We start from the raw sequence: 22296 nt of genomic DNA, 5'->3' as shown, positions 1-22296 counted from the left end.
TCGTGCCTCCCTTTGGGTGTATATGTCCTCTCCCAGAGACACATATCCCCTTCTCAGACGGGTTCGTCTTATATGAATCTCTCAAAAGTCAATTCTCGGCGAAATCAGCTATACCCCCTTGCCACCTCCTCCTTCGGTCTAATTGTCCGAGAATGTCATTGCCCCCCCTCCGCATCCGCCAACGGCCGGCAAGATCCAAGGAAAAAGGACAAGAGAAGGCCAATCCTGGCGGTGCTCAGCAACTTCTATCTATTGCATGGCGCCACACGCGTTCTTTGCCCTGATTGGGTCACCGAATGACGCCGTGTGTCTTCCGCAGGGTTGGGATATACGAATCCCCATTGTTCCAAGGCCCATCCCTTCCCTTTCCGAATCCGTCTTCTAGCCCCCCGGGGCACGTACCACGGTAACACAGCTTACTCTTAAACCTCCTCCTCTGCTGCGGGGTTGGTACAAAATTGCCAGGCATCTCATACAGCTCCCGTTCGAGGTTAAGGAGTGTTTTGTTGTTTTGTTCACGTCGAGCTATTGGAGAGTCCTACCTGACGCAGCGATCGACCGCGGGATTTTGTTCCGACGGTGCTATTCTCAACCATCCCCAAGTAAAGCCGCCACTATCAACCCCACATCTACCTGACCTTGGTTATAAACAGGTTGATGCGCCCAGATAGTCCCCTCGAAAGACGAGAAGAAGAAAGACCGCGAATCTACCATGAGCACCAAAATCCCCCTGATCACGCTCGAAGAGCATTTTATCTCCCAGGCTGTCCTTGACTACTATGCCTCTCAAGGAGTCGACACGAGTCTCCCAGACTCTATGGCCCACATCATGACTGCGCTTCGTGAAGTCGGCCCCAAGCGGCTCAAGGCTATGGATAATGGCCGTGTTAGTCTTCAAGTCATTTCCCATCGACCGAACACGATCCCCATCCCGCCCGAGGTCTGTACAAAGGCGAACGACGAATTATACGAAGCCATCAAGGCGTCGACCTCCCCGAACCGCTTCGCTGCCTTCGCCATGCTACCAATGCTATACCCCGAGGAAGCGGCGAAGGAACTCGACCGGTGTGTCTCACAACTTGAATTCGTGGGCAGCCTTATTGACAACACCGCCGAGGGTCGCTACTATGATGATCCCTTTTTCTGGCCCATCTTCGCTGCCCACGAGAAGCTCGACGTCCCCGTCTACCTCCACGCGATACCACAGCCTATCAGTGAGTCAACAGTTGCGCCATCGTTCCATGGGAACTATTCACCCCAGATTTCAAACTTCCTTGCCAACCACGGATTCCATTGGCACAGCGACGTGGCACTGCATGTTTTGCGGCTCTTCGCAAGCAAGCTCTTTGACACGCACCGGCACTTGAAACTCCTGCTGGGCCACATGGGCGAGACGCTACCTTTTTTGATCGACAGAATTCACAAGCTTGTCCAGCGGACCTGGCCACACGCGTCGAAACCAAGGCGTCATCTTCTGCAAGTCTGGCATGAGAACATCTATGTCACGACGGCCGGCATGTTCAGCCTTGCCCCCATGGCTTGCCTCATCCACATGTGCTGCGCCGACAAGGTACTTTACAGTGTAGACTATCCATTCTGCAGCCATGAAGATGGCGTGAAGTTCATGTACGCTTTGAGAGAAAGTGCAATGTTAGTATCCCCCCCTTTTCTTTGTTACTTTTTGTGGTGTAAAGAAGAGACAAGTGGATATTCTTGCAGAAAGGGGACCGAGCTAACAATTTACCTTTTTCTTACACTACCCAGGATAAACAACCAGGATTTCGAAGCAATCGCGTACAAAAACGCCGAGAGACTGCTCGACATCAAGGTTCCCGACGATAACGACGTGGGAATGGAGATTGACGGCGACGATGACCAGGGCGATGCTGACAGGCGGAGCATGCCGTGGTTGACGAACACGACCAGCCTGGGCAGCCTCAACGGAGACGGGGCGAGTTTTCCGCACAGCCCCCTCGAGACAGTCCGAGAGTAACCGTCGACCTGGACCAGAGTGTGAGGGAGGGTACCAAGGTCCAGATGTCCCGTGTCTGAACAACCTGCCCGACACCTGCAACGACACCGATAATCTTCACACAAAAAACACAAACTATCACGTTTAATGTCTGAACCTCAACCCGAAGCCCATCACCGTGACACCTCGAATGGATGAAATATACGACGTCCACGATCTCACAAAGACTCGACTCGCGCCAAAAAAAGAGTCCAACTCCACTAACACTGTGCGTACCATACATACCACACGATGAAGCGGCAGAACCAATTGCTACTTCTCCGAGATGCTAGATGCACGCACGATGCAAGATGATGGTGATAGTTGGGGGAAGTGGGAGCAGGAAATTCTTGCGATCAGTCAATCGATCACGAAAATAGACTATTTCTATTTCTATTCCTGTCTCTTCTTTTACTTCTACTTCTTCCCCCTTTTTCTCCCTCCTCCTCTTCTTCTTCACCTTCACGCGTCGCCGAACGAGTTGGTGTGGTGCCACCGTGGATCAAAGGCCTGGTGGTCTCATGAGCTCATCAGCTATTAATCCCAAGAGGAAAGGCCCGAACCCGACAGCATCGCATAAGATTGAGGGGCTGACGAAGAAGAAGAAGAAGACGACCTGAATTTAATGTTTAGCGTATCTTTACGAACCTGTTCACAATATATACGATGATGATGAAACACCTTGATGGTCCCAAACCCGTCGTTTCAAAAGGGTCGAGGTGCTTCGTCGAGGACATGCAGATATCACGTGCAGGCTGATCCGTGAGATACATTCTTTCGATGGCACGCTTGATTTGCACACATATAGCCTAGATATTACGTGACTCACAAAGACAATGACGGAGAGAAAGTAGGTTGGGGTTATGCATATTTATTTTGTGTTTTGGTGTATCATTCTAAGAATAATCGTCATGAGCACTCCCTTCCGGTCCTGTAGCCCGATAACCTCGAGACCGAGACCGAGTACCACTGATGCCCAAAGACACCGCCGTCCAACAAAGCCAATCCTGTTTCTACCGAGTGCGTATCAACATTCGTTTTCATAACAACGCAAAAAAGACGCTAGTCGCTGGTTTAGAACAACATCAAGCCACCACCAAAGAAAAGTCCCACCACCACAACAGCCGCCGCCAACAAACCAGTCCTCTCAACAGGAATAGTGCGGAAGTTGGCATTCGCGGCATTGGAATTGTCTGAGCTATCTCCGCTGCCGGAGTCAGAGGTGCTCGTACTCGTGGCGGTAGCAGGCGTCAAGTTGAACGTCGCGCTTCTAGAGGTGCCGCCACCCAGTGCCCCAGTAGCAGTGACCGAGGCTTGTGTGATTTCTGGGTTGCCTGAAAATGTTTGGGCCACACTTGCGGCTGATGCGGTCGAAACAACATTGGGGATACTGCCCGAAGGCTGGAATGCTTGGATGTTGGAGTTGGCGTCAGTAGCGTCAAAGTTTGTCTGAGCCAGACCGATTTCGTTGTTTTCAAGATCGTAAACAACATAGGCACTGCGAAGGAAAGAGTCGCCAAACAGGATGGGATCGTTCCCTGCAGCATCAATGGCGAATGAACATGCCATGTCGCCGTTCTGGAAGGTTGGTTGAGAGCCGTCTGTTGTAATCAAGGGTGTAACAAATTCGGACAGGGAGACATTGACAACAGGACCACCTTTGCCACCGAATTGGAACGAAAAGGTAAGATCATCGTTGGCGAGAGAGCAGCGGACCACATTGCCAAACTGTGGGTCTGACACCACACCGACACCGTTGAAGATGCTGTTGGCAATGTCGTCGGGGAGCAAGGTGTCTGTGGTACCAGAGTCAAGAATGGCGGGTTGGGGTGAGCTGGGGGAGACGTCGGAGGACTGACCGCCTCCAGTGACGGTAAGCCCGGTCCAAGCCACGGTAAAGGAGTCAATAACACCTGTCTGCGAGTCGACTTGAATGGGAAGAGCAACCAAGTCGCCGTGGTACTTGTTTGTGTCAACGCCACCAAAGAGAATGGAGCCGGTATTGGAGTCCAGATCATCCAGCCACAGTGAATATGCGAGGGTGTTGATGAAGCCCTCATTCTTCATGACGTTGATGACATTGGGATAGGTGAAGCCGTCAAGAGAGGCAGAGGCCTCGCCCAATTCAAACCCAATGCCCATGATGCCAATTGCTCGGGTGTTTGCTTGTTGGGCAGCAGCCATAGTCATGTTTGTCAATTTTACTCCGCCCACGTTCAACACATCAGATATGTATTGTCCAACTACCTGAGAGCCGTCAACATACTGGATCTGGAACTCTGGGAGATCGAGTTGGGCGAAGGTGGAGGAAGCATCGGCGTCGTACGCTCCAAACTCGGAGCAGCCATCGTTTTGTTGACAGATTTCGGCACCAGCCTCAGGAAACCAGATGTCTGAGGAGCCAGTGTCAATTTGCAGGGAGAATGATTGACCCGGTGTGCCAACAGTGCAGTTGATGAAGTAGAGGAGAATCTCGTTGTCCAATCCTGCCTTGATGGTCTTGGATTGACGTCGTGTCAAATGAGGAGCGTCCTGCGCAAGTACCCGACGCTTCTCAAAGGTGAAGCCCACAGTGCCAGAAGCAGCAGTTACGGGGAGGATGGAGGCAAGCAGAGTTGCTGCTCCGAGGGCAGCCGCTGCAAACTTGCCCATGATGAGGACAGTGACAAACAGAGGTCCGGAGGATGTAGCACCAACGGGAGTATTAGAGATATGAAGCCAAAGAAAGCCAAAAGGAAAGGAACGACGATGGGAATGGTGATGCTGACGAAAGCGATGATGATGCTACATGTAAGAACAGTAACTGAAAGGACTGTGACGTGAGGAAGAAAGAATCAAGAGTCAACCAAGGTTTATACAAAAAAGTTGAAATAGTCGAGTTGGCAGAGGGTGGTGACTGCGCCCTCTGCTTCTTTCCTGCTCATCACCAGGAGAAGGTGCTGTAGGCTGTAAGTACGGGGAAGGGCGACGCAACCAGCAGCCATGACGGCAACAGCGACCAGTCCGGGAAAGGCGCTTGAAGCATCTGGCATCAGCTGGCGAGGTTTGATGACGGGATGGTTACGGATGGCATCAAAGTGAAATTATGGGCATTGGGCAGCACTAGCAGCTTGTCAATGGCAGATCCATGTGCCGGCTACAGCCCAACGAATCGCATTGGTTAGTGAAGCCCCGGGGCAGGTCCTCCCTCCTTTAGGCGGCCAGCCCTGGAAAGCTTCGGATTCTTGGTATTAACCGCCTAGGAGCCGCTAGGGTGATCGTTTTGGGGTCTACGAGGCACAGAAGGGCTTACCAGGTGTGCCAGGTTGCCAGGGTGCCAGGCTAGCTGGGGTCTCAGCCTTGGGGGGCGCGGCTTGAGGTTGCTTGGCCTGCGCTTTTAGGTACCTGTAACCTCCCAGCTTGCGGTTCCCATTCCATCGACTGAGGTTTGCTCTCTCGTTACTCGTAAGCCACTGCATTACGCACATTATCCACGTCTGAACCTATTGACCTGACCTGTACCAAATACCCCTCAGTACCACGCACCTGGCTGGTGTTGGGTGGTACGGAATTGCGCCTCGCTCACGTCCTGAAACGGATACCGCATACACTATCAGTTTCAGATTGTCAGTCAGACACCTAACAGGTCCAAATCATGCGGCGTGCAGGTACCAGGCCGCTACTGTTCGTGTTGATCAGGCGAGCCGAAACGAACCCGTCCATCGCAATGATTCGACCTGAAAGGTTTCTCGCTGCACCCATGGAATTGGCTCTTCGGATATTGAAATTTCTGTGTAACTATCGAGTCCTTCTCTTGGATGGCGTTTCTTGACACACTCTCGGCTCATGATACACGGAGTGAGTCCTCTATTATTGGAAAAAGGAAGAATGCATTATTGAGCCACACGGGGTACTCGTCGTCTACGCAAACTCATTAGTTGCCACACGTCAATGCCAACGAATGCACTGTGGCGGTGCATGACGATCACCACCTTCGCATGCAACCTCTCGCACGCTCTTCCGCCGGTGGCAATCGTTTCCGACACCCAATTCTTGGAAGTTGAGTGCTGAAGCCAATCTCGCCACCATGAAACATGATACTTTGTCGAGCATAGATACAATATGCTAAGGATACAAGTATGTACATGCTTATGGCGAAATTAGGCTATGTCGATGCAGCAAGCACCAGAAGCATGCCTCCGTCTACCTCTAATCACCACCAACTATTCCCAAAACGCCCCTTTTCGATATCATGTCCCTGGTGGTCTTCTCAAGCTTTGGGTTTTCGCGCAATCATCAAGTACATTGGGGTAAACAGCTTCTTCCTCCCACCGGCAACCAGACAGTCAGCCGCTAGTGCCAGGCTGTCGGCCGTCTTTTGCGTGCCAGGAGGCATCACTCTCAACGTCTCGCCAACCCCAATGAACTTATGGATCAGCCCTCGTCCCCACCACGTCATGCGCCCTATGGTGAAGATGTCCCCAATGCTACCCATGTATTTGAACTCGCCGGCGAGCGGATAGTACCAGGGGATTGCGTCCGGTCTCTCGGCGAGATCCTCGTGATGCTCCAGCTCGAAACCGGCGGCCTTAATGGCGGCCAACCCCTCTGAGACTTTGACCATATTGGAAATCCCGTCGCCCTGTTCGATACCCAGTCGGATCTCGCGGTGCTCGGGATTGTCGTTATCGTAGTTGTCGGTCATGAGCCACTCATACACTCCAAAGACACCACCAGGCTTCAGCACCCGGAAAATCTGCTCATACACTCCTTGCAAGCTCGGCGCGTGGACCGTGGCTTCGATGGCGTACACAGCATCAAAGCTGTTCTCGGGAAAGGACATTTGCATGAAATCACCTTTGACCGCAGAGAACTTATCGCCGAGGCCCTCCTTCTTTGCATATCGTAGTGACCGTTCAATTTGATAGTCGTTATTGTTCAGTCCCACGACGTTAGCCCCGGTGAACTTGATCATTTCACGAGCAGGTCCGCCCACACCGCAGCCCACATCCAGGACCCGCCAGTTCTCTTGCATACCCATTTTGAGGGCGAGATAATGTTCATGCCGGGCAATGGCCTTGTAGAAGGACTCTCCTGCGGCAAAGCGACAGAAATGGAACGAAGTGCCCCAACCGTATTCGTACAGATCAGTGGCAAGGTTGTAGTAGCTGCCCACACGGTTAGTTGGACATGTTGTTAGCGTTCGAAGGGCCAACACTCACTGTCTTGTCAAGGTAGCATATTCATCTCTTCGTGCCTTGCGAGTTTCTTCAGTCTCGGTGGCTGCGGATTTGTTGTCCCAGTGTTTAAAGTACTCGTCGACGGCAGCTTTCTGGGCCGCTTTATCTTTGGAGCGCATTGCCATTAAGCCACCAGCAGCATCGGCCGATTTACCATGGAGCGCCTTGTTGAAGGCAGCATCGCGGTCGTGGTCTTCTTTCTCGAGAGCCGGTACCGGGGAGGTAGCAGAGGGAGCCATGTTGAGAGGGCTGTAGGGTATGGGAAGCGCGAACTGGGAGGGAAGTTGGGACAGAACGTCTCTCCGACTCAAATGTACTTTAGAAGAATGAAAGACAAGCGGTCAGTGACACGATCCGGAATCAACGAGCGATGTACCTATGCAGGTGCTGCTATTGGGGTACAAAAAAATATTGGCCGGGTCTGGTCTCCCCGGCGCAATCTCCAATGGCCTGATTCTCAACTGGATCTCTTGGCAGGGGTCGGCCATGCCATTTCCCATCCCCACCGATCTGGAATTGAATCCTTCCGCAGCAGGCCACTCCAGGGAAATCCCACGTGATCTTCGGGTAACCTTCTGCATTATTAGACAGGATGCACGTGAAGAGAAATTGGCAAGGCTGACTTTTCCCCGCCAGTTTAATGTCCAACAACGCATTACCTACCGGGTGCATTTGTCAGGCAAGCGCTACTTCAGCAAAGTACTTTTACTCGAGAACTCGTGTTATTCTTCCTGAAATCAATACAACAAGTATCCGTTATATTCACACTCTTCTGCCTGCAACAAACAACCGCTCGCCACCATGGCGCCACCTCAGATCAAGCAAGACCTGAACCGCTCTGGCTGGGAAACAACCGATTTTCCCTCCAGCTGCGAGAACTGTCTACCCGATAACCCTTATGTCCAGATGCTAAAGGAGGAGTTTGGAGCCGAATGCAAGATATGCACCCGTCCTTTTACTGTCTTCCGCTGGAAAGCCGATCGGACCGCCCGAACAAAGCGAACCAACATCTGTCTCACTTGTGCTCGTTTAAAGAACTGCTGCCAGTGCTGTATGCTCGATTTGTCGTTCGGATTGCCTATCACAGTCAGAGATGCTGCTCTCAAAATGGTCGCACCGGGCCCACAGTCTAGTATTAACCGAGAATACTACGCCCAAGAACACGAGAAAGAACTAGAGGAAGGACGAGGCGCAGTTGAAGCATATGAAAAGACAGATGAGAAAGCCAGAGATCTGTTACGCAGACTGGCGAACAGTGAGCCATATTACAAAAAGCAAAGGCGACTGGAAGCAGAGGGGTCTCAATCTGAAGACCAACGACCGCCACCAAAAGAGCAGAAGCAAGGTGGCTATGGACCTGGCCCCATAAGAACCTCAGATTCCAGAAAATCTGCAAATGCTCATCGTGGTGCCAAGTCAGGACCCAGTGGCGCCAGAGCAGTCACGGTGTCAAGGCCTCCTCAACCCGAAGATTGGCTACCTCCCCCCGACCCTAATATAACCTCGCTCTTTGTCACTGGTGTTGAGGACGATTTACCGGAACATGCGATCCGTACGTTCTTCACGCCGTTTGGCCAGATACGGTCTATTGTCTGTTCCCACCGCGCCCACTGCGCATTCATCAACTATGCCACAAGAGAAGGAGCCGAGGCTGCGGCAGCCCATTGTCAAGGAAAAGCAGCCATCCAGGGATGTCCGCTGCGAGTCAGATGGGGCAAGCCGAAACCACTTGACAATACAGATCGGGATCAGAAAATGAGCTGGGCAAGAGAAGGTCGGGAAACCGCAGCTGCTGTCAAGTCTCAGCAGCCTGGTCAAAGGAGAGTTGCAGCCAACGATAGCCAACCTCAAATCGAGAATGGAGAGGAAGGAAATTCAAGTTTCGCGGTGGCACCTCCACCAGGCCAAGGGGAAGTCACTTATGCCAGTTTGGCCGGTGATTGAGCTGCATTGTGTCTGGGACTTCTTTATTGGTACAGTTTGAGCACGGCGTAATGGTTCAGCATGCGACTGGCAAGCAACGGCAAGGACAAACCACCGACCAGGGTATCATTATATGTACACAGGGATGAATGAAACAAAGCTCTTTTTTTGTTTATACACCGCCAACCTTGACCTTTCCGCCTTTGCCGAGTGGATTCTTGACGGTATCGTTGTCACCTTTCTCTGTGTCCTCGTGTATATTGAGCCCTGCCCATAGGTTAACGTCTTGCTTGCCAACCTGACAATGAGTGCTCACATACGTATGACGTCTGACCCCTCGACCAGCTTGCCCTGCACAATATTGTGTCGTAGCACTGATGCCACGCCCTCAGCATGTGCTATGCCCTTGATCGCCTCCTCTGAGTCAGGATCCATTGTTCTTAGCGTCTCAAAGCCTGTGCGGGCTTGCATTCTGGCTGCATGGAGGAGATGGTAGTCGTCTTGAAATGCGGTCCGTGTCGCTCGCAGGAGGTGTCTGTAGGCCGCGAGTGCCATGTTTGTTTTAGAGAATGAAGTTACCGGTGGATGCAAGGTGAGGTACAGTCTGTAGAGACGATATTCACTTCACATGGACCCAACAGTCGGCGCACTCACATTACTTTCACATTCGCTTCTCCTTCCTAATTTCTCCAACACCAACCCACTCACTCAATTTGACAAGTTAGCCGAATAATTCATTCCACCAATCAGTCAAATGGGTAAGTCGAAGTCCCTCGAAAAAAATAATTCCCTGGCTTCAAGCAATTGATGCTGATTGTGTATATTTCATATAGCGCACACACCGTCCTCCCAAGAGGTACTCGAGTCTATTGCAGAATTCGGAATCGTTCTCCTTGCGGCACAAGAAGCGCTTGCGCGTGTTTCGCTCTTCGAGGACATGACTTCCCACGGCCTCGTGCTTCCTCCAACGGAGAGTTGGAAGGGTGACGGCGATGACAGTCCTAACTTCCGAAGCTTGGGCAAACTATCTCCACCTGTGATGCGCAAGATTGAGCCATTCGGGGCGCAATTCCTTGCTTACGCTCGCCGCAAGCGTCATGGGCGTACTTTCTCCGAGGATCAACGTCTCGAAGCCCTCAAAAAGGTGAAGAAATCCGAGGACGACGATGACGGCGAGATCAGTGAACCAGAAGATCCCTTGATGCTGGCGAGAGATGCGAAGGACTGGAAGGTAAGATTTCTTCGTTGCTCTGACCTCCAGCTTCACTGCTGACTAAAATGTGCAGGGACAAGACCACTACGCCGTCCTCGGCCTCTCCAAATACCGCTACAAAGCCACCGACGAGCAGATCAAGAAGGCGCACCGCAAGAAGGTCCTCAAACATCATCCAGACAAGAAGGCCGCGGCTGGCCAGAGTGACGAGAACGACAGCTTCTTCAAATGCATTCAACGTGCCCACGAGATCCTGACTGACCCAGTCAAACGTCGTCAGTGGGACTCGGTTGACGAAGCCGCCGACGTCGAGCCACCCACCAAGAAAGACATGCAAAAGCCAGGAAACTTCTACAAGAAATGGAACGCCGTGTTCCAGAGCGAAGCCAGGTTCAGTAAGAAGACCCCTGTCCCCATGCTCGGCGACGAGAACAGCACGCGCGAGGAAGTGGAGCAGTTCTACGATTTCTGGTACAACTTCGATAGTTGGCGCACGTTTGAGTATCTGGATGAAGATGTCCCGGATGACAATGAAGGACGAGACCATAAGCGACACATTGAGAAGAAGAACGCGAACGCTCGACGCAAGCGCAAGACCGAGGATACGGCACGTTTGAGGAAGCTTGTGGACGACTGCCTCAGCTACGACGAGAGAATCAAGAAGTTCCGCAAGGCCGCCAGCGCAGACAAGAACAAGAAGCGGTTGGAGAAAGAGGCTGCTGCTAAGCGCGAGGCCGAAGAGAAGCAGCGTGCTAAGGAGGAGGAAGAACGCAAGAAGAAGGAGGAAGAAGAGAAGTTGAAAGCGGACAAGGAAGTGGCCAAGAAGGCGAAAGAGGCAGCTAAGAATGCGGTCAAGAAGAACAAGCGCGTCGTCAAGAGCAGTGTCAAGGACGTGAACTACTTCTCGGAGGGAGAGGCGTCCCCCAAGCAGATCGACGATGTGTTGAACGACGTGGACAAGCTACTCGCCAACGTTGATCCCGACGAGCTGGCTGAGTTGGTCTCCAAACTCAACATTGCCGGAAAGGACGCAGCAAAGGTCAAGGGGGTTTTCTCAGAGACCACGGGTGGCTTGGTTGGTGGCGGGAAGCTCAAGGAGAGCGACCTGAAGGTCTTGAAATGAGGGGGAGTGCATCCACGATTCCAGGTATCCTTTGAAAGGTTTGCAGGGCAATTTTCATCCAGCGCCGGTGGGCAGAGGTGATGACTCGAGGCACCTTCTGCAAGGTTCGTCAGGCAAGTTCTCATCATTCACCAAGCAAATTTCCACGTTCGAATAGCGCGAGCAGAGCTGCATGTTCGAGGCATACTGGATAGATCATAGCGATCGGTTCAAGCAGGCACGGCGATAGCAAGAGGTTCAAGTTATTGGCTAGGGACGCTGTGACAAAACAAGATGATTACAGCAAATGCTCCATCCACCCTCGCGGGATTAATCCCTCCGCACCGAGTGACTTCATCCATCCATCCACTCATAAAACAACAAAGCCAGCCTCTGTTTCTATACATCGGGCCATGGCATTCAAGGGCTGATGAGATGATCCCCGGGATTCCATTGCATCCTGTGAGTGTGACATCGCAGTGCCTGCTTACTTCTCTGCTTGCTTGCTTTCCTTGCTTCCCTGATTCCCTGACCCCCTTGTTGCTTGCTTGCTTAATTGCCTGCTTGCTCATTCGCGTTCCCTCGGTCTCTCTCTACCTGCCCAACCCCTCACGGATTCTGCTGCAACGCCCTAGTCAACAAGTCCGTGTCCAGGTACGCGCGCACCTGGACTATTTTGCCGTGCGCAAACTTGCAGACCCAGCAGTAGCGCATGTCGTAGGGGAGGCCTTGTTGATCCAGCAAATGAAGAGGGGGAGTTAGTTAGTATGACATCACATGATATGCACACACAAACGATCAGACGAGATCATATCCCCAGAGAACAGACAGGTGACAGATCAAAAATACCGAAGAGAACAAGAGACAGGAGGATGAGGAGGAAAACAAAACGGACCATTCTTGCACGTCGCATCCAAAGCCTCCAACTCGACCACCACGTCGCCGTCAATCTCCTCGTCCTTGCCTTCGTCCCCACCCCCCGACGCCGTGGACGAGACGACGATATTCCGCACCTCGAGACGCAGGGGCTCTGTGAGGACGCGCTCGCGAAGCACTTTCAGCGTGTTGTCGAGAAACTCCTGCCGAGAGGTGTAGCGGCGGGACATGGGTGGCGCGTGGCCGCAGATGGTCCAGTCGACATCGTCGGCGAGGAGGGCGAGGGTTTCATGTTGGCGACCTTGGATGGCCAAGGGGGCGAAGAGGCGGGATATCTGGGCTGCAGAAGGGGGTGGCATTCTTGAGAGTTATCGGTAGTGCCTTGTATAGTAGTGGTCGTCGTCGTAGATCCGGTTCTGGCCGTGATGATGGAGGATGATGGTACGAGAGACCTATGATGGTAGAGAGAGAAGACGGCCTTCATCAATTATATCTCCACATCACTCTTCAAAGAAACCTCGGCCACTGTCAAGGCTTATTTGTACCTGTTGCGCGATGCGAGGACTCCGCACCTTTGTCGAGTGGACGTAGCCGATCCCATACTCTGTTTCCCGCACCTCTACCCCAATATTAATCCCAGGGTACCAGATGGGCGTATATGACACAACTCGTCATTACTTTACCCCGGAGCCTAGGGAAGGCCCGAGTAGCGCAATGGACCTTGAATAACTAGTTAGATACTTAGATGTAGGCAGTGTGGACGTTGATAGTGGGTCTGTATGTATCCACTATGTTATGTACCAGCAGAATATCAAACCTTGGCGTCAACGAGGGCTACACATGACCAGAACAGACCCCCTCCAGGAAAAAAAGAATCACATATGATTAATAGTCTCGAAAAAGTAGTCAACAATCGCAAAGACCCCTACTTAAGAAAGAGACTTTTCAGAGTCAACAAACCACACACAAAAAAAAAGAGAGAAAGAGACTTCAGAGTCAACAAACTGTGACGGGACTTGGGTTTAAGTAGGCGATTCCTCCTTCTCCTCCGATCCTCCTCGATTCGATCGATCCTTCGGTTCCTCGAAACTCGGAAACACCAAAAAAAGGGAAAAGTCATCAGGAACCCTGCCACCGGAAGGCGGGGAGGTCAATGGCTCCCAAATAACGGAAAAAACCAGCCACAAGGCGGGTTTCACTTACCATCCACCCCCATATCGAAGGGGTTGGGTGGCAAAGTTTTTGTCATTTGGATCGAAAGGGATGAATGCGAGAGGGCATGAGATGGCCTTTTCGTTTTGGTCGTCACGGAGACTCGAACCCTAGTCGAGTAACTTCACCTCATGGTGTGACCATGTGACCCCGACAGGTGGCGCCAGGCTCGAATATGATACTCACCCCTTGACTGCACGGTCCACATTGAGTGCTATTAAACAGACAGTACCCTCCCTCTCTAATGCAATGCCTCTTCTCTACTGTCCTCCTGTCAGCAGTGCCTTGCGTGACGATGCGAATGCCGGAGATTATGGGGAGACTTTTCAGAATTCATGGGCTTTCCAAGTTGGACTGTGCTACGGCTCTTTCGTTGTGTGCTGGAAGTCCCCATACAGACCGTGAAGAACAAGGATTTGACGCTGTTCGAGAAGGTGTGATGCCCTGACGAACTGCAATGGGTGACCATGGGTATGGAACAAGACAGAGGTCAAATTGATTTGTATTTCGATCTTCCGGCCTCTTTGCTTTCCATTGGAAGTACCTACCTAGCTGTATACACCTTTTCGCCATGTGATGGCAATGATAGACGGTCTGGCGTGCTGCAGCGGCTTTTGGATATGAAAGGCGTATTCGGGACTGAAATGTCCCACAGTGCCATGCTGACAGGAAGAATAGGCAGACAACAAGCGGCGAGGATGGTGCAAGTCTGATGCCGTCTGTATAGCCAGCAACGACGGCCATAAACCCTGCGATTGTTTTGACCCGTTGACGCCGAAGCCGGAACCGAAATGCCTCTGCTAATGTACGTCCCCTATCCGCCATAGGAAGTGAGTGACTGTCAATGTGTTCTTGTGTTTTCAATGGCCCGAGTAAAACGGCGAACCACTTCCTGCAGAACTTGCAGACCGACAAAATTAGGAGAGCGAATCACAATTGTCCACGCCCGGATAAGAGCCGGCATCAGTAGTCACCACTCGCCAGCTGAACTCGCGGACTGATCCGCGCACTGTGTCAATTGTGGTTGCTGGGCATTCGCTGATTTCTCGGGACCTTGAGACGTCTTGGTAGCCCAGTCACCATTTCGCTGGATAGGTTCTTGACATGCCAACACATGGATATCCAGACGAGAGCCATGTGGGTGTAGCCGGACGTGTTGTGATGTGATGGTTTCAAACAAGGGTTCGTTAAAGGGGTCAGCTGTACCGTATACATGCATGCGGAGTTCATGCTCCCAGTCGTACCTCGTACCAGGTCTGATCAAGTAGGGGCTTTATTCAGCGAGCAATTGTGCGCTTCTCAACGAGTCGTCCTGATTCCTGAAGAGGTGGTGCCCCCAATTCCGCCGCCAAGAGTCGGAACTACATCTCCCCTGGTCTCCCCAACCAATCAAATCGCTCGTTCCGCCGGGACACAAGGACAAATAGCGGAGCACGACCGCATTGGGATTGTGAGATCTCATGCTAATTCCGATCTCGAGGACAATAGGGTCCGCTAATTCACAGATGGTTCCAGCAACTAAGTCACCCAACTCACCCCAACTCTCGTCTCAACTTACATAGAGGATGTGTTGCCAATGCAGCCGTGACCCACCCTCTTCGCGCCGGCAAGTTCCATTAAAAACCCTCCCTCTTTTGGCCCTTTTGTCTCCAAGAGGTATAGGATGGCTGATGGGAAAAAGAACCGAGTTCAAGACCATAACACCTCCAATTTCCCACTAAAGGTATGTAGCCGACTTTTTTTAAAAGGCTAATTAAAGTCGAGGATTTCCCCCCCCTCTGACAGTCAGATTCGTTTTTCACCCCACGCCTTCCTCTCAGTAGCGAGTGACCTGGGAGTCAAGGGGCCACATCCCAATAGGCCTTCGTCCTCCAGCACGACACGGTCCAAGATACATTTATCGTGCATCATCATGGCCTGTCGAGCCTTCCTCGTGGTTCACATACTCCGCCGCCTCTGGTACGAGTTCCAGTATCTTGGGCCCGACAGTGTGGTTCTTGGGGTCTGATATGTGTTCAAGAAACGCCGTCGAGAGTGTGGGTTTATTTCTGGTCCGGTCCATGCCGAAACACGCCTTGTTACTGTACGGCCATCTGTTGTATTGCCCGGCCGCTAAGAGCGAGGCGTACGAGTCCCAATGAGAAAGAAGATACTGCTTGACGGGAGGTCTATATATACCCTCGGGTTAGCCCCGTTCATGGCTGTATCGAGACAGATACTCACATGGCACAGATGTCAGCTCCTGCAGCGTGTGGTTGCGTGTATTGCTGCTTCATGGGTCTTAACATCACAGGCAAGTCCTCATATGTTTCTTTGCATGGATGAATGAAATACTGGGTTTCACTAAGTATTCAAAACGAACTTTTCAGAGGACAAACTCAAAAACACACCCGCATTTGGATCCCGGCAACAAAGATCCCGGTCAATTGCACCGTCAATGGCAATGGATACGCTTTCGCCAGCTCGCAGGCCCAGGTCCAGGCAGTGTGGGGGTCGCCTTCTCGTCGCTGCCGCAGGAACAGCTCGAGGTCTGGTCTCTTGGTTCCGATGAGATCATGGACATTGGCATTCCCCTGCAATGCTTTCCGGGCACCATCGCGAAAGCTCAGGATGGTCCTGGACAACATGTCGTCCGACTCGATGTGAAATGGATCGCAACCAAAGATTGGCATGTTGATCTTGTTCAGTTCCACGGTGGTGAGACGTCCTGCCAAGCCAGTCCAAACTCGGTCTCCAGATGCGTGTTGTTGGCCTTGCGGTATACCTGCAGAGGTATAGGATTCTCCAGCGGAAGGAAGGACCGTCTCCTCACTCGGCTCAGTTGCTGGAAGCCGCTTCTCAGGTTTCCCGCGCCACACTCCAACGGCATGCTCCACAGCCTTGCCTTTCCCGCTCACTGACCTGGTGGACCTGACAGGATCTGACCCGGGGCTGTCAGATTTGTCTGACGTTGTTTGACCGGACGAATCTTCCAAGGAGGTGTCGCTCGAAGAATTTCCCCCCGTCTGAGGCAAAGGAGCTTCTGGCGGGTTACCCAAGAGAACACTCGCTATCTCCTGGAAGGTGGCACCCTCTCTGACCGCCTGGATGGCCTCGTCGGCGTCCGAATTCCGGATCAGGTGCAAGAGTCGGTCAAGGACGGCCTGTTGTTGGCGTAGTTTCTCGACGTGCTGGACCGAGTTCCGGTTGCGTCTCAGGTCGCCATATTTGGAGTCCATGTCGTAAGTGCACCTCCGTCCAGTATGGATGCAAGATGCACAGGGTCGGAGCGCGTTACACTAGAGCCGTTTTTACATTCAGCTGGACGTTGCTTTCCCCCCGTCACCTCTGCAGATTTGCTCCTGGGCTCAGATTGCTGCCGAGAATCAGGAAAGCTTACCTTTCTCCTCCTCTTTCGACATTGGTCACAAGCCCGGCTGACGTTCTTCCTGGCCTTGTTGGAGGAAGTGCCATCCTCGGTGGTTGCCGCCTCGTCGACGGTGCTGGCCAGAGCCGCTGCGGCGGCCTCGGCGTTAGGGTCTTTTGGTTGAAGGGTCCGCATTGAAGAATAGGCCTTCATCCTCGCTGATGGAGTGGAAGAGTGCTCTTCCTTCCCTCGCAGCCGACCGCAGCCAAACTTCTGCTCGCTTGCTCGACTGCCGCTAATCCTCTTACGTCAACTTTTTTTGAAAAATGAAGTGCGCCCAGCGGTCGAGCTCGTCGGTGTGCATCGTGCTGGGTCCGGTTGGTCCGCTGATGGACGGCAAAAATGGCGGGCCCTGGAGCCAATAAACAGCCCTTGGACCCCCAACTCCCCCTTCGGTTCGAATAGCCGCATCTGCTGGTTCAACAGCGTGTCTAGGGGACGCTGACCCTTCAAGACACTTGTGAACACGGAGAACTCGACAGGTCTGTCATTTGGAGTCAATACTGCATCAATTGAGCCTTGATGAGGTGAAGTGATAAAAACAGGTTAAGGATGAAATTTCGACTTATGAGGATGCAAGTGATACGGGAAATCGTTCAGAGCCTTCACATATCGATTGAAGCAAGGACGAATTCGACATAATGATAACCCAACTATAAAGACGTTACCTTTCTGTCTTCTCCTACATGCTGGACTTCCCTTGAATATCCTCACAACTCGTATGAGGTCAAATTTTTAAAAAAATCGCCTTCCGTTTGTTAAGCCGCACAGCCATTAAAATAATATGCCACAAGGAGCCTGCACCGATGTCTGCCGCCATACTAGAAACGCTCAGGTGCCCATTCAAAGTTGATACTGGCCAGTGTCTGAAGCTGCGCTCCTTGACCAGCCCGCTTTCGAGTTCCACGAAGGGTCTCGGTAAGAGTACAAGTAAAACTAAAACACGCCCACTGCACAGGACCTTTCCTCGTTCTTTGTCTAGGCCTTGAACCAGTCGATGTCATCGCAAGGGGACATCAAATCGTCGTCGAGAGCATAGCCGTTACAGCTCGAGAATAGAGCATCGAGGTCCTCCGTAGTATTGCCGCAATCGATTGGTGTTTCGCTAGGGATTGAGGCTTCCGATGACGACGGCAGAGCTGAACATGGTGATTCCACACGGATCTCGGTAGTAATTTCGCGATCCTGGTCCATGAGAGGGCTGAATACACCAGGGCTTCCGGGAGAGGAGCCAGCTGCCGCTCTCGAGTCTTTGGCCGGGCTCTTCATTAATCGGGTCAGGGGATTACTGTCCCGTCCCGTGGCAACGCGGATGTCCAAGATCTTTTTGACCAACAAGAGTAGCTTGGAGACCTCTTTTGAAGCAGTGGACAGGTATGAGGAGCTCAGACTCTGTTGCAACGCCCATTCTACCATGACAAGGCCGTGATTGAGGAGATATCGAGGGAGATCTCGTTCGTCCATTGCGCTGATTATGTCGAGGAGTTTTGCAGAATTCATGCTTTTCTTATGTTTGACGGCGAGAATGCTGAAGGAAGAGGGATCCTCAATCTTCATCAATAGATTGTAAATAGCATTGCAAATGCCGAAAAACTCCGTCCCCGTAACTGCAACGTGAAAAGAAAGGAGCCGAGACGGCATGGTATCACCAGAGTGGAAACCCGACTTGAGATCGGAGGCATAATCTGGAAGTCCGCACCACCATTTGTCGAGTTCGGAATCCCATCTGGAAAACAACCTCGCGAAGTCTTGACGATGCTTTTGACGTTCCCCTGCCACGCTTTGTCCGATTGTTTCTCGGTTCAGCCCCAAGGCGGCTGCTTCTTCCATAATTTTCGATATTAGATTTTGAAGTCTCAATCGATGGATGAATATCTCGGCCAGGAGCTTTTGCAGATATGGCTGCTTCAGGAAGGAATTGTCCGGGAGATTTGGCCAAGTCACTTTCGTGTTAACTAGAGAGCCGAACTTGGCAATGCTAGGGGTTCCCATTGCACGGCTCCGGAATTCGGGGGCGCCATGGTTTCCTTCGCGGAAGGCCATGGTGTTGGTGACGACGTAGAGGCTCCACCACAGTCGACGAGATGGAGGATCCCAAAGTTCTCTGTCGGGTTGTAGAGCCGTGCAATCTCGGAATGTCATCAAGCTGATATCCAGCCAGAATTTGCTGTCATGATTGACCTCGACCTCAATGTAGTTATCCAAGGAGAGAAGCAGGCTTGCTTGCATGAGGCTCAGCCTATCTTGCTCGTAACCAGCTTCGTACAGGACCTATAAACGTGTGAGTGCCGATGAAACCAAAGGACAGTGCCGCGTACGCATCTCACGCACCTTTGCTCGAGCTCGCAGGGTATTCTTGAGGTCTCTCGGGTTACCGCCCAGTTCCGTCAACACCGGATCCTCGACATCGACATACAAGACGCCAGCAAAAAGCACGGCGTGTAGTAGCAGAGCACTAAGCTGCGAGGTCTGACCATTGGAGCTGATAGCAGAGAGAAACCTGCTCAGGTCGAGAAAGGGCAGTTGCGGATGGACCCAGTCGATGTAGGTTTCGAGAAGAAGGCTCAAGACTGTCATATCCGGCAGTGACAATGCTCCCGCCCTGGAGAAATGCTCCCTTTGCGCGGTCGAGAACTTCTCGGCATGCCAAAAGACAAACTCCGGTATCGATAGGTCAACGTGGTTTCCATCTCCACGCTCCTCGAGGATGGATGAACTTCTGTGCCTCGACCCGGTAAAAGAAGATGTGAAATCGTCGGCCATACTGCCCGAATGTGAGGCTTGCTCAACCGGCGTCGCGTCAGTTGGGGTGAACTCTGGTCGTTGCTTTGTTGATCTTTCGTTCGGTGGGTAGATATTTGTGGCAGGTACAATTCCCTTGCGCCTGTAGCAGTCATTAGCATCTCGGATCATTGCTCCCTCGTGTACCCATACTGGTGCTTCTTCTTGTGCAACAGGCAGTTCAAGCCTGCATGAACACAGTTTGTACAGGGCGCCCCGAGAAAGCAGACATCACACCGTACTTTCCGGGACCTGCAAGTAATGCAGGCTTCTTTGGCTCGGAAGTTTGGTTTATGGCACTGTGCCGGAGCAGCGTCGCCGCCGACCATGGTAGACACCATTGAAGCTGTGGGATAACAGGCCAACTACGCTGTACCATGTCGCAGGTTGAAGTGCTTCGGGCGATTCAAAGCCCAAATTGCCATTGACTGCGGTCTCCTTGTAAAAAGGGTCAACGACGGTATAGTGAGTTCACGGATTCGCGTCTGGCACTCTGCTCTAATTAAGCATTGACAATAGGTCTCGTCACTGTGTACAACCTGCGCGTAGTTTGCCATGTCCTGTGCTATGATCCAACCGGACCAGTGCTGGCCTTAATCTGTTCTCCCTGCCGAGACGAACCGAGAACAGCTAGACGCCTATTGCAGGTCATGGCAGACGGAGGTCCCATTGGGAGGTACTGTTATCCCTCACCATCAAACTAAGTTTTGTCAGGACAAGTGTGCACATCGGAGGGATAGCAATCTTTGACTCAGGCGGTGTTGGTTACCATTCCGGCAGCTGGAAACCGGATAGCCGACTGCTTAGCCTAAGGCAGCCTATTCCAAAGTCTTCAAAAGTTCCTAGTCCCTAGTCCCTAGTCCCCATTCTGTTCTCAATGGTGGGTGGGGATCATCACCAGGGACCAGGCTCTACCTAATCCAAGCCTCGTTTCCTCACATCAACGAGTATTTCTCTAGACAGACATCTTAAGTCACTGGACAACAAACCTGGCCTAGGCGATGCAGACCATGGCGCTTCAACATCCAGCATTCTCTCGCATCCCCGCGAGTGTCAAACCAAAGCTGACGCCCAAAGCAGTGGAAACGATCATCAAGGTTTACGACTGGGTGGAGACAGAATGTATTCCAGCAGAATCCGTCATGGAAAACCAGCTCGAAGGCGACCGTTGGGTCGCACAGCCCAAGATGAGAGAATTGAGGAGGCGGGCGCGCGAAGCAAATCTCTTCAACCTGTTTCTCCCCAAAACATTCCAAGAAAGCCCTGGGTTGACCAACTTGGAATATGCCTGTTGCGCCGAGATCATGGGACGATGCTTCTGGGCGGCAGAGGTAACATGACCCTACATGCCTTCATTTTCGCGCAGAGCCTAACTCGAGAGGGCAGACGATGAACTGCCACGCCCCCGAGACCGGAAATATCGAACTGCTCGCCAAATATTGCAACCCCCAACAGAAAGAGAAGTGGCTGAAGCCGCTCCTGGAGGGAACTGCCATGTCTGCCTACAGCATGACAGAACCCGAGGTTGCTTCGTCCGACGCCACGAACATTAGCTGCAGGATGCACAGAGAAGGGGATGAATATGTCATCAACGGGAGAAAGGTCTTTGGAGGCTCCACGATGAATCGAGATCTCACCTTCTTTATTCTGATGGTCTGCTCGGATCCGTCAAATCGCAACGCCTGGAAACGACATTCCATGTTGATTGTTCCTACCAACACCCCGGGAATCAAGCTTGTCAAAAACCTGACAATCATGGGATATGACGACGCCCCTCAAGGACACGCAGAGTATCTCTATACAAACGTTCGAGTCCCCGTGGAGAACCTGATCCTGGGAGAAGGTCGGGCATTCGAGATTGCTCAAGGTCGTCTAGGCCCCGGGAGAATCCATCATTGGTGCGTATGACCACTTTTTCGTCACTCCCTCTCAGGAGCGCTTTTTGTACTGACATCAACGGATTCAACAGCATGCGCTTGATTGGGCAAAGCGAGCGTGCTTATGAAATGGCGCTGATCCGAGCCATCGACCCACGGAAGAAACCCCGCGGGAAACTCATTGGGGAGTTCGACAGTAACATCGAACGGCTTGCACAGATGCGGCTGGACATTGATACCATGCGGCTCATCGTGCTCAATGCCGCCGAGACCATGGATATCCTGGGCAACAAAGCCGGACGTCAGGCCATTGCACATTCCAAGATTGCCATTCCATCCATGGCTGCTAGAGTTATTGACGAAGCGATGCAGATGCATGGCGGGCTGGGGCTTACCCAGGAAAGCTTCATGCCGCATGCTTGGACCTATGCACGCTATGTCCGCCTCGCAGATGGACCAGACGCCGCACACAGGCACCAGGTCGGACGAGATGAGCTGAAACGAGCCGCCGGATTGCGGGCCCGGCACCGCAAATACCAGTTGAGGGCGGGGGAGCTGGCTGCTAAACTATGACCTCCCCGGACGCTGGGCAGTTTGGGCAAGCTGCTGCCATAGCAGCAATTCGAATGGGCAGCGCAGAGATGCCAGTAGGGGGTGCCTGTCTGCCCATTATAGA

General features: G+C 52.3%; 10 protein-coding genes across 10 annotated transcripts; 4 read left to right on the top strand and 6 right to left on the bottom strand.

Moving 5' to 3' along the window:
- Nucleotides 1-712: 712 nt before the first annotated feature.
- AYO21_08684 (hypothetical protein) lies at nucleotides 713-1993 on the top strand (the record flags this gene model as incomplete). The annotated part of the gene is made up of 2 exons (XM_022658627.1): nucleotides 713-1650; nucleotides 1765-1993. 2 exons carry the CDS (start codon nucleotides 713-715, stop codon nucleotides 1991-1993), a joined length of 1167 nt encoding a protein of 388 aa, XP_022509101.1.
- A 1092-nt stretch (nucleotides 1994-3085) lies between these two features.
- On the bottom strand, nucleotides 3086-4663 carry AYO21_08683 (hypothetical protein; the record flags this gene model as incomplete). Its single annotated transcript, XM_022658626.1, has 1 exon — nucleotides 3086-4663. The coding sequence occupies one exon, from the start codon at nucleotides 4661-4663 to the stop codon at nucleotides 3086-3088; it is 1578 nt and encodes a 525-aa protein (XP_022509100.1).
- Nucleotides 4664-6260: 1597 nt separating this feature from the next.
- AYO21_08682 (hypothetical protein) lies at nucleotides 6261-7469 on the bottom strand (the record flags this gene model as incomplete). Its single annotated transcript, XM_022658625.1, has 2 exons — nucleotides 6261-7158; nucleotides 7213-7469. The coding sequence occupies 2 exons, from the start codon at nucleotides 7467-7469 to the stop codon at nucleotides 6261-6263; spliced, it is 1155 nt and encodes a 384-aa protein (XP_022509099.1).
- Nucleotides 7470-8031: 562 nt separating this feature from the next.
- Nucleotides 8032-9174, top strand: AYO21_08681 (pre-mRNA-splicing factor slt11; the record flags this gene model as incomplete). Its single annotated transcript, XM_022658624.1, has 1 exon — nucleotides 8032-9174. The coding sequence occupies one exon, from the start codon at nucleotides 8032-8034 to the stop codon at nucleotides 9172-9174; it is 1143 nt and encodes a 380-aa protein (XP_022509098.1).
- Nucleotides 9175-9325: 151 nt separating this feature from the next.
- On the bottom strand, nucleotides 9326-9708 carry AYO21_08680 (hypothetical protein; the record flags this gene model as incomplete). The annotated part of the gene is made up of 2 exons (XM_022658623.1): nucleotides 9326-9420; nucleotides 9474-9708. 2 exons carry the CDS (start codon nucleotides 9706-9708, stop codon nucleotides 9326-9328), a joined length of 330 nt encoding a protein of 109 aa, XP_022509097.1.
- A 199-nt stretch (nucleotides 9709-9907) lies between these two features.
- On the top strand, nucleotides 9908-11489 carry AYO21_08679 (hypothetical protein; the record flags this gene model as incomplete). The annotated part of the gene is made up of 3 exons (XM_022658622.1): nucleotides 9908-9911; nucleotides 9987-10384; nucleotides 10440-11489. 3 exons carry the CDS (start codon nucleotides 9908-9910, stop codon nucleotides 11487-11489), a joined length of 1452 nt encoding a protein of 483 aa, XP_022509096.1.
- A 588-nt stretch (nucleotides 11490-12077) lies between these two features.
- On the bottom strand, nucleotides 12078-12703 carry AYO21_08678 (hypothetical protein; the record flags this gene model as incomplete). The annotated part of the gene is made up of 2 exons (XM_022658621.1): nucleotides 12078-12196; nucleotides 12364-12703. 2 exons carry the CDS (start codon nucleotides 12701-12703, stop codon nucleotides 12078-12080), a joined length of 459 nt encoding a protein of 152 aa, XP_022509095.1.
- A 2750-nt stretch (nucleotides 12704-15453) lies between these two features.
- AYO21_08677 (hypothetical protein) lies at nucleotides 15454-17115 on the bottom strand (the record flags this gene model as incomplete). The annotated part of the gene is made up of 4 exons (XM_022658620.1): nucleotides 15454-15724; nucleotides 15780-15889; nucleotides 15947-16834; nucleotides 16936-17115. 4 exons carry the CDS (start codon nucleotides 17113-17115, stop codon nucleotides 15454-15456), a joined length of 1449 nt encoding a protein of 482 aa, XP_022509094.1.
- Nucleotides 17116-17940: 825 nt separating this feature from the next.
- Nucleotides 17941-20072, bottom strand: AYO21_08676 (hypothetical protein; the record flags this gene model as incomplete). The annotated part of the gene is made up of 3 exons (XM_022658619.1): nucleotides 17941-19233; nucleotides 19294-19846; nucleotides 19897-20072. The coding sequence occupies 3 exons, from the start codon at nucleotides 20070-20072 to the stop codon at nucleotides 17941-17943; spliced, it is 2022 nt and encodes a 673-aa protein (XP_022509093.1).
- A 681-nt stretch (nucleotides 20073-20753) lies between these two features.
- AYO21_08675 (hypothetical protein) lies at nucleotides 20754-22193 on the top strand (the record flags this gene model as incomplete). The annotated part of the gene is made up of 3 exons (XM_022658618.1): nucleotides 20754-21074; nucleotides 21130-21641; nucleotides 21713-22193. 3 exons carry the CDS (start codon nucleotides 20754-20756, stop codon nucleotides 22191-22193), a joined length of 1314 nt encoding a protein of 437 aa, XP_022509092.1.
- Nucleotides 22194-22296: the final 103 nt, after the last annotated feature.

Source organism: Fonsecaea monophora, assembly GCF_001642475.1.
Source record: "Fonsecaea monophora strain CBS 269.37 chromosome Unknown Scaff77, whole genome shotgun sequence".
Classification (NCBI taxonomy): Eukaryota; Fungi; Ascomycota; class Eurotiomycetes; order Chaetothyriales; family Herpotrichiellaceae; genus Fonsecaea; species Fonsecaea monophora.
This window is presented reverse-complemented; position numbering and strand designations above follow the sequence as displayed.